Here is a 13,414-nt window from a genome sequence, read left to right on the forward strand (position 1 = left end):
CACTGTGATTGTTATGTATGCCTTGTGTGTACAGGTATATGTTCAAGGACATATACATGTATTAATAACAAGGATAAAGAAATGTGGCATTTATTTACCCAGGTTACTAATAAGGATTGGGATTTGTATACCCTTACACATTATCTCACAGTACCAGCCCTGTAAAGGAGCAGTATTATTATTCCCATTTTGCATATGGAGAGCTCAGGCTGAGAGATAGTGGCTTGCTTAAAGGCATCTAGTGCCTTTGTGCAAGTTTGAACTGGGGGCTTCATTGATTAATCTCAGCCACTCCAGTACAATAGAACTTAGAAAGCTTTTTTTTTAAGAAAAAAAAGTGGGAAGGTTTAAATTTTCTTTGGAGGCCATTTGCCTTGCAGTGTTATCCTGGCCATGCATGGCTGGTCTTACACCAGTTAAGAGTCAAAATATTTATGCTTTATTGAGCCTTGCAAAAGTTTGAAACTATTTTTTTCTTCTCTCCCCCCCAACTACAGTATTCAGGTTTCCAGCAGTCAGCTGATAGGTGTTTCATATGTGGCCATTTGATCATGGACATGGTAAGTGACCTTTGTGTGTGAAAAAGTGCACCACGGAGAAATTCCTAGCAATTTAAAGTAATGCCCAGGTGAAAAATAAACTTACTTAAGAGACTTACTTAATTGGATACCATCATTCAGTTGGTGTAAGACTTGGGTGAAGTGTGTGGGCAGCAAAAAACAAACAACCCTCCAGTTTTTGCATTCATATGTAAGTGACTGTGGGAAAATAAATATATTGAAATGAGTGCTTTTGTAGACTTGCTTCTATTTGTAATACCTTTGTAATACCTTTTGTACTCATGTTTTTTTAAAAATGTATACAGTTGTGCTTATCCAATCATAAAGCAGGAGACTTGAAAGAATGAGGATTTGCTTTCTTGTCATCTCCTGGGGCTCCACAGACTTTGAATAGAGGACAAAGGATGGAGAGCGCTTCTGGAATACAAACTAGGGCTATCATCTGGTTAAAGAAACCTGAGATGATGAATCATATGAGTTCTATGCTATCATTTAATCATGTTCTGCATCACATTGTGAATCCCTTGGATAGAGGAGGTTCCTTTCTTCACACTATCACCCTCCACATGTAGTGATGACGGAAGGGCCAGGGTCAGCACACTCCCCCTCCTCATGTGTTTAATCTACATAGATTGTGAATGACTGGATAGGGCTCATGTGCTCTTTTTTTTTTTTTTCAAACTCCAACAAGCAGCATCCAATGAAGCAAGAAACTCAGAGCACAAAGACATCACAACGTCCATTTCTCATTATGAGACTTTAGAGGGAGAAAAGGGTAAACTCTTTACTGTTGACACTCACTGACAGTTTGATCTATTGGCCAACCAAAATAGCAACCCATACCGATGAATCTTAACAATGGAAATCAGCTACAGCATTACATGTGAAGATCCAATAAGACCAACAATTGAGTAAGACTGGGGGCTGGTCTGCATGTTACAGCTGCCATGTGGAATTTGCTTCAAACAGCATCCTTTTGCTGGCTGTTCTGTGTAGTGGATGTAATGGGCTGAGATGCTTATCAAGGAGTTTGCCACCATTACATGAAGAGTTTTCACACCACCACAGCCATAGGAACATAGGATGCTGCCTTTTACCAAGTCAGACTATTGATCTATCTACCTCAGCATTGTCAACACTGACCCAGTTTGCATGAACCCCGCAACCCACTGTGGCTTATTTAAGCCACCATGGGTTGCTGCATGTGACATTGTGTGCCGGACAACTTTTGAATATTCAAGCCGCGACAGCAGCTTGTCTTGCCATTTGAACTTGGTGAGGGTGAGTTTTTGGCATGGTTAACAAACCCTCCACAACCCTAAAACAGCCCATGTTCTTGTAGTGGTTTGTTAACCATGCCAACAACCCACCCTCACCAGGTTTGGACATCATGACAAGCCATGGTTGTAGCTTGAATATTCAAAATGGCTGCCCGTGCTACAGCCTATTCTGCCTTAAATAAGCCACTGTGGGCTGCTTGATCATGCAAGTTAGCCTATTGACTAGCAGCAGCTCTCCAGGGTTTCAGGCAGGATTCTTTCATAGCCCTATCTGGATATGCCATGGATTGAATGTGGGACCTTCTGTATCAAAAGCAAGTGCTCTGTTACTGAGTCACAGCCTCTCCTCTTCCTTCTCTCCGGTTGAGCCACCCCGAATTAATTAGAATGGTAGTATGAGGACTTTCCTTGTAGTGGTAACCCTCTTTCCTCATTTTAGTTCCTGCATGGACAGCTTTTGCACAGAGAGACGATTTGATGTCGCATTTTCTAACTAGGAGCTGCATAGATCAGCCCTAGAGGCTACAAAATAAAGCCCTGTAAATTCCTAATGCTCAGCTGAGAACAAGCTATTGAGTTACCTTGCAGCTTTCTTATTGCTGCTTGGAACTTTCATCTTCTCTTCTTGTGTCCTGGATCATTCATTTTCACTGCCTATACCTGGCTTTCAAGTTGCATCATGTTCCATCAGAATTATGGTGATCGTAATTTCCTCTTTAACAGTCTTTCCCATCTCATGTTGGTTATTTCCTACCAAAATTGCCCAAGGTGATTACAGGACTCCAGGTAGCAGTGCATGATTGTATGAAGCAGTCTAGCACTAAGAGAACAATTCACAAACTTTCTGCCTTGTTGCATCCTGATATATTCCATGTAGTCTTTTACAATTTGCTTCAGTATTGTATTTTTTAAAAAACCCAAATGATCATCAAGGAATTTCCCATCTCTTACTGCAGATTTTGCAAGCTCTGGGGAAGTCATATCATCCTGGCTGCTTCCGTTGTGTGATCTGTAATGAATGTCTGGATGGAGTGCCATTCACAGTAGACAGCGAGAACAAAATCTACTGTGTCCGGGATTACCACAAGTAAGCAGGAAAATGCATTTGCTGATTTCCAAAGTTGCACTCTAAATAGACTTAGCTGTAGGCAGGACTTGCTTCCACATAAATGTGTAAATGCTCAGGGGGGCAGTAATGCTTACTTTCACAAACTGTGAAAGTTTGTAAAAAATACTAGGAACTTGCATTCTCATCTTGTTCTGCATTTAGGAGAATGTCACTGACTGTGTTCAAATAACACAATAATCAGTGGTGGGATAATAACTTGACAATTGTTTATCTAGGGGGTACTCCCCACACAACATTAGTTGACTTGACTATTAGTCCATGCTGAGTTGACTCACTCATCCCCCTCTCTCCCCACTTCAATCCTCCTGTTGGCTGGACTAGAGTGGCAGTTGCCGCTTTGATCATTCTTGCCTTGTGACTCTGTGGCTGAGGAAATAACCAGCGGTGCCTTCCACACAACATGCTAGCAATACACAAAGTTCAAAACTTAAAATAGTAAAGCAGGCATAATTAAAAAGAGCCAATAAGACGATAAAGCCATAAAATCTTTACACAGGGCAATCAGGGTGCATGACAATTTTCAGAATGCAAAATGATGGGTCTCTGCCCCAAAGTGCTCGTAGTGTAAAATTTGACACAGGGGAGACAACAGAAGAAAGGGAAGAAAATGGAGGCAGGGATAAATAGGGGAAGAATATGCATTTATACTTAAGCTTGGTTACAGTGAGGTATAGGGACTAGGGAGTGGTTGAAACTTGTAAAACAACCACCCAAATACAAACTGCACCTATATGTACTACACATTGGTGAGAGGGGACTGTGGGCTGAAAAATGGGCACAAGATAAAATTTCATTGTAGATGCAACCTCTAAAAATGGCCTTATTTGTTACATTTCTAGCTGGTCCTTCCTTCAATGAGTTTGGTGCAGCATATTTGGTTCTCCCCAAATCCAATTTTAGCATCACAGCAATCCTGTGAGATACATTAGGGTGAGAGAAGGCACCCAAGAATCCACTGAACCTGATGATAGTGGGTTGGATCCACCGGTTCACCTTTACTAGTGGAAGTGGAATTACCCACCCACCCCTTTCCATGTCAGCCTCTCAACCTCTCTGAAAATGCTGCACAAATGTGTGCTTATACTAAAGAGAAAAACTATATTTTATTTATTTATTGCATTTTTATTCCGCTCAATAGCTGAAGCTCCCTGGACGGTTCACAAAACCTTCAGCTGCACATTGAATGATTAGGGTAACACGTAGTTCAGCTTATAGTCTACATATTCAGTAGAATGAGGTGGGAGAATGCTGGGGTGGATCGTACCATTGCAGACTGCAAGTTGGGTTGTGCCATTTTTTCATATTTCCTGAAAATTTCATCATCATCATCATCAGAGTAAAGCAAGGAGAGAGCTTACAGTCTGGCCCACTGCCTACTATGCTAGTATTCCACTGAAGAGATGTCATTTTATTTTATTTTTTATAACATTTTAAAAAATGTGATCCCTCCTTTGCAGTCTGAAATGATACAGTGCACACTCTGCCGCCTCATTCCTGCTTCATTCTGCTAGAGCAGTTATTTACCAGGGAGCCAGAAATATTGCCATTATTTTCACAACTACATTTCTTGGCAAAGTCTTGTCATTAAACCAATGTGAAAACTGCTTTCAATTTGGATTCTTTTGCATATTTATAACATACCTTTTTAATTTTCTATAAAGGGTTTTGGCACCAAAATGTGCAGCTTGTGGTCTTCCCATTCTGCCAAGTGAGGTAAGTGATTGTATTTTTGCTCCTCCCATTTTTCAAGAACACCATTGTTGTATTTTTTACAGCAGATTTGATTTAAGCTCTATTTTATTACATATTGAAGCAGGGCAATCATATGTCTACAAGTCCCCAATCCAACTAAAGGGAGTCATGAAGAACCCTTAATAAAAGCAATGGACTTGAAACAACAAAGAGTCTTGTGGCAATAAAATAAAATAGATTTATTGAAGCATAAAGTTAAGGGTGCATCTGAGGTATATGAATCAACCTGTTAGTTTTTAAGATACCATAAGACTCTTTGCCGTTTTGCTGGAATAGACCAACATGGAAATGGGACTTTTGAGTTAAGTCATGATTAATTTGTTTGGCTTCAGTGCGACATGGTCGCAACTAACTTTAGCTTGTTTGGGATGTAATGCAGCAAAAGTTAATGATATCGAACTACCATTGAAATGAACTAAAGAATAAACATAAAAGGCTTAAGGCTGCCATCCTAAGAATGGTTACAAGGAAGTAAGGTTCACTGAACTCAGTGGGACTTAAATCTGAATAAACTCAGAAACAGGCTCAAAATCACATTGACTTCAGTTGGGCACGAATGTACTTTTGGGATTGCACCCATAATCTCTTTTATCTTCCTTCTGTGACCTTTTTCCTTTGCTAGTCTTTGCAAAGATAATTCTAGCTTTACACCAAAAATAAATTTGGCACAGTAAATGAATAAAATGTACACATGCTTACATATACATTACTACATAATGTGAATTCCTTGGCATAGATCTTGGAATGTGTGGGGATTGCCCAACTTTGTGGCTGTTCCCTGAGTTATGAAACCCTAACTATGCAAGTTGATCCCAACTAGAATTTTTCAAGCAATGACAGTCAAGAATGCTAAAAGGCTTCTCATATTAAATTTTGTCTTAGTTTAAATCAGTGTGATAAGGAATTACCTTTTTTGTTGACAGTGGCTATTTGGTTTATTTCACTTGAGGAGGCTACTGGAGGTTTGCACAAATCTTAGCTGTAGGTTTTTTTAAGAAATGGCATTTGTTTTTTGTAGCTTCATGTGGCCCAAAGCAATTCCATATTAGTCCATTTCAGTCCCTTTCCACTATTAAAAATCTTTTCCTTGGTTTTTTATGTTTACAGGGATCTGATGAGACCATCCGTGTCGTGTCAATGGACAAGGATTACCATGTGGAATGTTACCGCTGTGAGGTAGGCCGATTGCTCTTTACGGACACTACATAAAATATTATTACAAAATAAAGCCAACGGTATCTAGAAAATGTGTATATGTGTGTGTATGTGTGTATACACACACACACACACACATATACACACATTCAGTGGTTGGATTTAGACTTGGAGCTTTTCTATATGAATTAGTCATATATTGGTTTCCAGTTCATCCCTGCCCCCATTTCCGCTATCTACATCATGTCTATTTTTAGATTGTAATGGCCTTGGGAGCAGGGACCTGTCCTCTCATTCTTTGTAAAGCACCATGTACATGGATAGTGCTATATAAATATTGATAATAATAAAATGAATGGGATAATACTGTTCCCAGTTGTAGTCCCCTGGACTATCTTTAAGTCTGCAAAGGCAGCATTTTGTCATTCATTACCAGTATGTTCAGAAGCGACAGAGCTATTAAGAGGCAGTTTTTCTCATGTGAATAGGATGTGTGATGGGCATTTTTTTGCATACTTCCATGATAAAATTTTGGCTTCATATGGGGTTAATATAGGTGTCAGGAGCTTGTATTTCCTGAGAGGCTCTATTGATTGGTTTTAGCTTGACAAGTTCAAACCGTAAATTGAAATTACGTTGGAAGAGTCATGAACAAAGGATTGGCTTCAATAGCCATTTTGGCCAGGCCTTAAAATAGTCCTGGCTTTGAGAACTGTAATGGTGGTATTGCAAACTACAGAAATGCTATTGAAACCAAAACTATACCAATTAGATGAGGGGCTGGATCCAGGATCTGCCTTCTGCTGATGGAAGGGAGAAGCAAAGATATAGAATTTATATAGACCTCACATTTGTAACATATACTTTGGGTTCTATCCAGTTTTAGACACCTGTAACTGGGCTGGGCAGATGCATACTTCCTCATCCCCTGTTCCCCTCCAGCCCCCAGAAAATGCTACACAGGCTCAAGGGGTCCTGCTGAATAGAGTGAACTGTGGTGCAGAAGATGGGGGAATCCCCAAAAATTTGACAGAGGCATGTCATTGGAAGGCAGATCCTGGAGCTAACTCTCTGTAATTTTGTCCATGTTTAAGAACTTGCACTTCTGTAATGTGGTGAAAAAGGATATCAATCTTTAAATTATAGTGCCCGAACTCCAAACAAATAGCCTAGGCTTCCTCAGTAGCTCAGCCCCCGCCCCAGGAGTTGCTTCTGTGCTGGGCCACTATACATCATGTCATTTGCCTTGAACCATTTTAAACCCCCATACTATATTTATATTTATCGCCCTGGACTCATGTGGGGACAGAACAAATTTTCTATGCCTAATAGCAATAGACTAATCTGAAATAATCCTCTGAGCAAATGCTGGTGGTGGTTGTATATAAACCACCAAAGCAAGGTTATGGTCCCTTCATATCTGGAGACATCATGGATATTCACTAAGAGATCACAGAATAGTAGAGTTGGAAGGGGCCTATAAGGGCATCGAGTCCAACCCCCTGCTCAATGCAGGAATCCATCCTAAAACATACCTGACAGATGGTTGTCCAGTGCCGAATAGAGGGGAACCAGTACCTCGCATGATTTGGAAGATTAATGCAGCCCAAAATAGCATTTGCTTTCTGTGATACATCACCAATAGCCAAGAACCTAAGAAGCACCCTGCTGGGTCAGACCAAGGGTCCATCTAGTCCAGCACTCTGTTCACACAGTGGCCAACCAGCCATCCGCCAGGGATGAACAAGCAGAGTTGCTTGTAACACTCATGCAATCCTAGCAAGTTCTGGTTGCATTAGATGAGCTAGATGCAGGGAAGAATTTCATTTTCCCAGCAAAAGCAACTTTTGACTTGAATGAATTCTCTACAGGGGAAGTACTATTAGTGGGAAAGGTTTGGCTGTTCTCCCCCAACACTTGCACACACAATGGGTTAGATCCCGGTTCAGTCATATTTAAATAGACCCATTGACTTCAATGAGTCTACTCCAAGTATGACTAAACTTGAATCCAACACAGCTCAGAGGTAAGGAACCCAGGCCTGGGGGCCAAATTCAGCCTTCCAGGTTTGCCTAGATGGCTAGGCCCTTTCCCTGAACCACCAATCCTTTGGTAGTTCCCTGGCCTTGATGCTGTTTCCCCCCACTCCCATTCTAAAATATTGGAGCACCTCTCCTAAGGCATTGTACTGGCAGAAAGAGGTTTAAGCTAAAATATGCTGGCTTTTTTTGCCTCACCCACCTCCCTTTATCTCACCCACCACTGGAATACAGCCTCAGAGAGCGTCTCTGAAATCAAACTCAGACCTTCAGTTAAAAGCAATTTGCCACCCCTGCAGTTGCTGGATGAAAGCCTGTTTAGGAATAACTGCACCAACTGAATAAGGATTTCATGTTCTCCATCTCTGGAAAGTATCCTGTGAGACGCTTATGGCAAATACATTTATGTCTGCAGGAGATTTTAGTACTAATTTACTTCCTTTTGTGTAGTACTGTAATGATTTGGTTGTCATTTATATATACACAGCTGTGAGACATCTGGGAGTGAATACATACTGTACCTTAAATAGCAGTTCTAATCTCTCTCTACTTCTCTCATATAAATATATCTAGGACTGCAGCATGGAACTCAATGATGAGGATGGACATCGTTGTTACCCACTGGATGAACATTTGCTTTGCCATTCCTGCCACCTTAAACATATAGAGAAAGGCACAAGTCCTGTAGCTGCATATCGGCATCACTACTAGTCAGCGCTGCCAAAGTTCCTAGAAGTCTGCCAAAGGACTACAGTGGTTTCTTTTAGGTGCTCCTGTCTCCCAGCTGGTGATTTGCAGTATGAAGATGAAAGTGGAGGCTTTACCTTGTCCCATGCATTGTGCGCACAGGAATTCTACACAAAGGGTGTTGATGGCAAAACACATGCAGTGTTAGCCAGGTAGCTTATGTGACTTTTTGTTGGACGAAGGGAATGGGATAATAATTTGGGAAGAACTGCAACAAACTATAGTGCCGCATGTATGCAGTGATACACAGCCCTGTGTCTAATCTAGTGGCTTGTTTTTATAGTCCACTTGTGCGAATCGTGAAAACACTTCACCAGCAACTCCATTTAGTGGGTTTCTTGCTCTAGAAATATACTGTGCCTCTTCTGTTGTGGGAATAATGACTGAGAATAGCCACATCCTATTTTTTTACCCTGTGGGGATTTTTTTTCCTTTTGTTTCTTTTCCCCTCCTATTCGACCCTAAGCTCTGAAAAAGGCAGAGACACTGAAAATATTTATGCCTAGGTAAGACTGATCTGGTGTTCTCACTATTCATTTTAGACACCCAGTCATTCTACCTATTTCCAGAGTTTAGGCATCGGCATTGATGTGAAATAACTAGTCAGAATAACTCACGAGCACACATTAGGAGGGTTTATGCAACTTTTATAACTCTACTTATTTTGAGCACTTGAAACAACCTGAGAGTAAAGCACGGACTTTATATGTACAACTTTAGGATGTTCTGTCAGCCACTGACTGTGTGGACTGACAGAAAAACAATTCGTTTTCAAGAATAAGATCTTCTATATTGTGTCTAGGAAAAATAAAAACATCTGTTTTTTTTCTTTGAACACCTGTGCCTTAAATCATAACTTTTACAACTAAATGTGTGTTTAATAAATGTGATAAAGGCTATTGAATATTTGTGTACTTCTAGTTACTAATGGGATAAACTGAAGCAGATACTTTAATGTTAATTTAAAAATGTTTGCCTGAGACGTCAGCCAGTTGATCGTCCCAATGCAACCCAAGCTTATTGAGTGCCAATAAATTAATTCTGCATCAGTTCTGAGGTGTGTGATCAATATTTGAGAGGACCTTGTAAAGCACCTTGAAGTTATTCTATCATGATTGATTTGCCTCTAAACTTGAACTCTTGTATGCAGGTAGTAAAACCTTCAGCTACCTCAAAGATACAACTATTCCATTTACTTGATGTATTGGGGTCAAATTGTAAATGTGCTGGGGCCGCACATGCAATTTATGGAACACAGGACTCCTTAAAGCAACCATTAAAAACAGAAATGCGGAGTCATAGTTACTAAATACAAAAGACATCTGTCTTTAATTTCCCTCCTATTTCATGTTGCATTGACTTGGAAATAATCTGGAACTATTCTTTAACCAAAATGAAATAACCCTCTATTGAGCCTAGGTATAGGATGGGTTAGATCTTATACTCATTCGCCAGAGGTTTTTTTTTTTACCTCAAAATTATAGCACAAAACATTTTCATGTGCTATTTTAAGTAGAGAAGTGATCAACTTTTTAAAAACTTAACACATAAAGGGTAGGAAATTATTTCACTTGTGAAAACTGCTGTTTATAGTAAATATTGCTATAAGGCAAGCAGGAAGTCACATGGGGCATTAAAATAACCATATTAAAACAATTCAAAAAGATTTGCTTTGTGCAGGAAATTCATAATGCCATCCAATTATTTGAAATCAAGTGCCACCTTTAAAATTAACATGGTCTGTTGCTGTTAATTTTAAATTTTGTATTCAGTCGCAATATACATTTGAATATCAGCAGGTCCCAAAGCATACGTCACCTTTATTAAAGATTCAGACACAGAAGTCAGTATGTAGAAAAGATTGAAGTTTTATTATCGTTTGAGTACTTTGTAGGTGGACTTAGAAATGCAACCTCTTTGCAAAGCATTGGAATACAGACATCGTTCTAACCATCAAGCCTCTAGATATGTAGCTCTATTCTAGCAATGCTAGCAGCCCAGTTCTCTTCTTCATTGCAACCAGTTTTTAATGAGAAATACATTATATTGCAACCAGTTTTAAATGGGAAATACATTATAAGGATCAAGTAGGAGTCATTAAAAAAAGACACCATCTGACAATGGAACCATACATTAAATGCATTACCTGCCTATATTGTCCACAAATTTGAGTGGACAACTTGGATTTTAGTTTTTGAACTCCACTAACCATTCTTTCTACTGCATCAGCTAAAAAGCAAACAGGAACTGCATGTATTACAGGTGACTTAGTAGATAATATTTAAACAAAACCAAAGAGGCCCTCAAACCTTCAAAGATTAAGACAAGCAGTTGACATTTGCAAAGATTGTACAGTATGTTCAATTGTCATACAATGAAAACACTGCAGCAGTGAGTCATATTTTAGCTTGGAGTGAAACTGTATTAACCCTGGCTATCTACACGTTCTTCTAATATTTATATTCATAATTGCAAACTTGAATATACAGCTGTAATTACAAGAATATAATAATGCACAGCACCTGAAGCCAATTCAAGTAATTAGAAAACAGATGACAAAAGTATTTTAAAATTGGTCCTTGATTTAGATCTAGTTTTAATATAAAGCCTGGAAGCACTAAAGTTGAGACACACATTTATTGATAACCAGCGCAAGGGTATTCTTATAGCTTAGTCGTTTTCAGAGAAAGTTACAATTTTAGAGAAATATAATGACGGCATGCACAAAAAGCAAGCTAATGCTAATCCCAAGTGCAAACATGGGATTTAGCCCAAGAAAATGCATCAAATGTGTATTCTCTCTTCCACAGGTGATCCCGACTAAAACCAAGGCAGCGTAAGTAGCAGTTGGTTTGCCAAATTAAGAAATACCTTCTACATTTGAGACTCTTCAGAAAGAAACAAACACTTTGGACCTTTAGCATGAGAGGGTTCATATAAGCAGTTTTACATTCTTTGATTCCATTTACATCTTTAAAAAGACAAAACAATTTGAATCACACTGCAATGTTTCATCTAAGTTTAAGGACTGTATTCATTAAAGCAGCACAAGACATGTTCCAAACCAAGTAAATTGTACACCTCATCCTCTGAACAATGATTTAACAGAATATTGCATCACTATTATCTCAAAACTGGCAGGAGAGACTTGCCTTTTGATGGGGGAGGGGGGAAATCACTCTTTCTCTCCATTTAGAAAAATGCAAATGCATTTGCAGGGTATAGGGGGGACAAAAACATACAACTCTGGACTTGCAAACTTTAACTCTTCTCTTGACTACAAGGGCACTCAACTAGAAGTTTAGTTCAGCAGCAATATTTGTTATTGTTAACTATCAAGGCTTTGACTAGTATCAGATAATGTAGCTTAGACCTACCTTAATATAACCCACCAGCGGCTAGATCTCTTGATACATCAGAAGAACAGCGACTTCTTTAAAAAGCTGAGCTATATCAAATTTTTTACATTATTATGCTGCTGAGCTGTAAAGCTTGGCAAACCTGAATCCAGTTAACACTCTATAGAGCCACAGTGTTATTTTGTTTTTGTCTCTTAATCTCCCCAAGACTAGCTGTGCAAGCTCTCCAGCAAATGCAATACTCCTAAGATCATTGTGACTATAGAACCAAAAGAGTCAATTCCCTCCACCAAGTAATAAGCTGGATCCACTTTTTCACCCTGCAAAGATGAAAGCTAAAAAAGACCACAAGCTGGTGTGGAAAGCAGGTCAGTAGAGACTCCAGGTGTGGCTTGAGGAGCCATCCCTACCAAGCCGCTTTCCACACACACAAATTCAGTCCATCTTCTCCTTCTGGACCAGTCTGGGGGCATCTACAAAATCTTTGCCATTGTAAAGGATGATAGCAAGAGTTCCAAAGCTTGCACTTCCCCAGAACACCACGTAGGCCAGGGTCTCTGTCCATGTGTCACCTATGGAACATAATAAAGTGCTTTCAATTACTTAGAGAAAAATAGGAATCGTACAAGCAGCTAAAGAAAGAAGCAGAAGTCTGCTAAAAAGACTAATTCGGAAGTATTATTTCAGATCCATAAAATAGGATGTTTTTCTTTTCCTCTATTGTGTTGACATTACTGGCAGCATTGGAATCATCCTGGCAAGAAGATATTCTCATGTCTGGACCAGTTGTGTGCACTTCATTTTATTCTCCAGTAATGACATGTGTGTTTAATGGTTACCCGCCCTAAACCTTCAGCTAATAAATAAAACACATTTATGTTGTCCTACTGAACACCATAAAGTTAGTGTATACTGATGAGCAGAGAGCATTCCCCAAAGCTAGGTATTATATGTTGCAAGAGGAGCAATTAACGTTAGAAGTGGGTCTTGGCTCTGGATCATGAAGAATCTGTGCTCCTTCCTGAGAAAAGACCAATATAGGAAGAGCAGATTCCTCCAAGTAAGGAAATTATCGGGGAGAAAATTTGTTTATTTCAGGGGGTGGTGTATGGCGCCAGTAAGCCAGATCAAGAAAGTAAATCAAACTGGATATCAAAACATACCTACAGACACTCCTGCACTGGGTTCCTCCTCTACTCCCCCTCCTCTTTTTACCAGTGACATTCTTTAGCAAACAAAAATTAGCAGTACACAATTTCAGTCTGGGACATTGTACTAAGAAGAGATATCGGAAAAGTTATTAGGTGTGACATGCTGGGAGTTGCATGGCATTTTTCTATCTGAATATGCCTGGGATTGTTCCCTTAATATCTTTTACTAAGAAATGCCAGTT

At 39.5% G+C, this 13,414-nt stretch overlaps 2 protein-coding genes across 2 annotated transcripts in view; one reads left to right on the top strand and one right to left on the bottom strand.

Moving 5' to 3' along the window:
* LIMD1 (LIM domain containing 1) overlaps positions 1 to 9,713 on the top strand; it is a 55,800-nt gene extending 46,087 nt beyond the window's left edge. Inside the window, exons 5-9 of the mRNA XM_063124164.1 lie at positions 498 to 560; positions 2,797 to 2,927; positions 4,631 to 4,682; positions 5,829 to 5,897; positions 8,489 to 9,713. Coding sequence (XP_062980234.1) covers positions 498 to 560; positions 2,797 to 2,927; positions 4,631 to 4,682; positions 5,829 to 5,897; positions 8,489 to 8,626 — 453 coding nt within the window. The 3' untranslated portion in view covers positions 8,627 to 9,713. The remainder of the gene's footprint in view (positions 1 to 497; positions 561 to 2,796; positions 2,928 to 4,630; positions 4,683 to 5,828; positions 5,898 to 8,488) is intronic.
* A 793-nt stretch (positions 9,714 to 10,506) lies between these two features.
* The window catches only part of SACM1L (SAC1 like phosphatidylinositide phosphatase), a 44,911-nt gene continuing 42,003 nt past the window's right edge, over positions 10,507 to 13,414 (bottom strand). Inside the window, exon 20 of the mRNA XM_063124190.1 lies at positions 10,507 to 12,593. Coding sequence (XP_062980260.1) covers positions 12,457 to 12,593 — 137 coding nt within the window. The 3' untranslated portion in view covers positions 10,507 to 12,456. The remainder of the gene's footprint in view (positions 12,594 to 13,414) is intronic.

Source organism: Elgaria multicarinata, chromosome 1, assembly GCF_023053635.1.
Source record: "Elgaria multicarinata webbii isolate HBS135686 ecotype San Diego chromosome 1, rElgMul1.1.pri, whole genome shotgun sequence".
In the NCBI taxonomy this organism is placed as follows: Eukaryota; Metazoa; Chordata; class Lepidosauria; order Squamata; family Anguidae; genus Elgaria; species Elgaria multicarinata.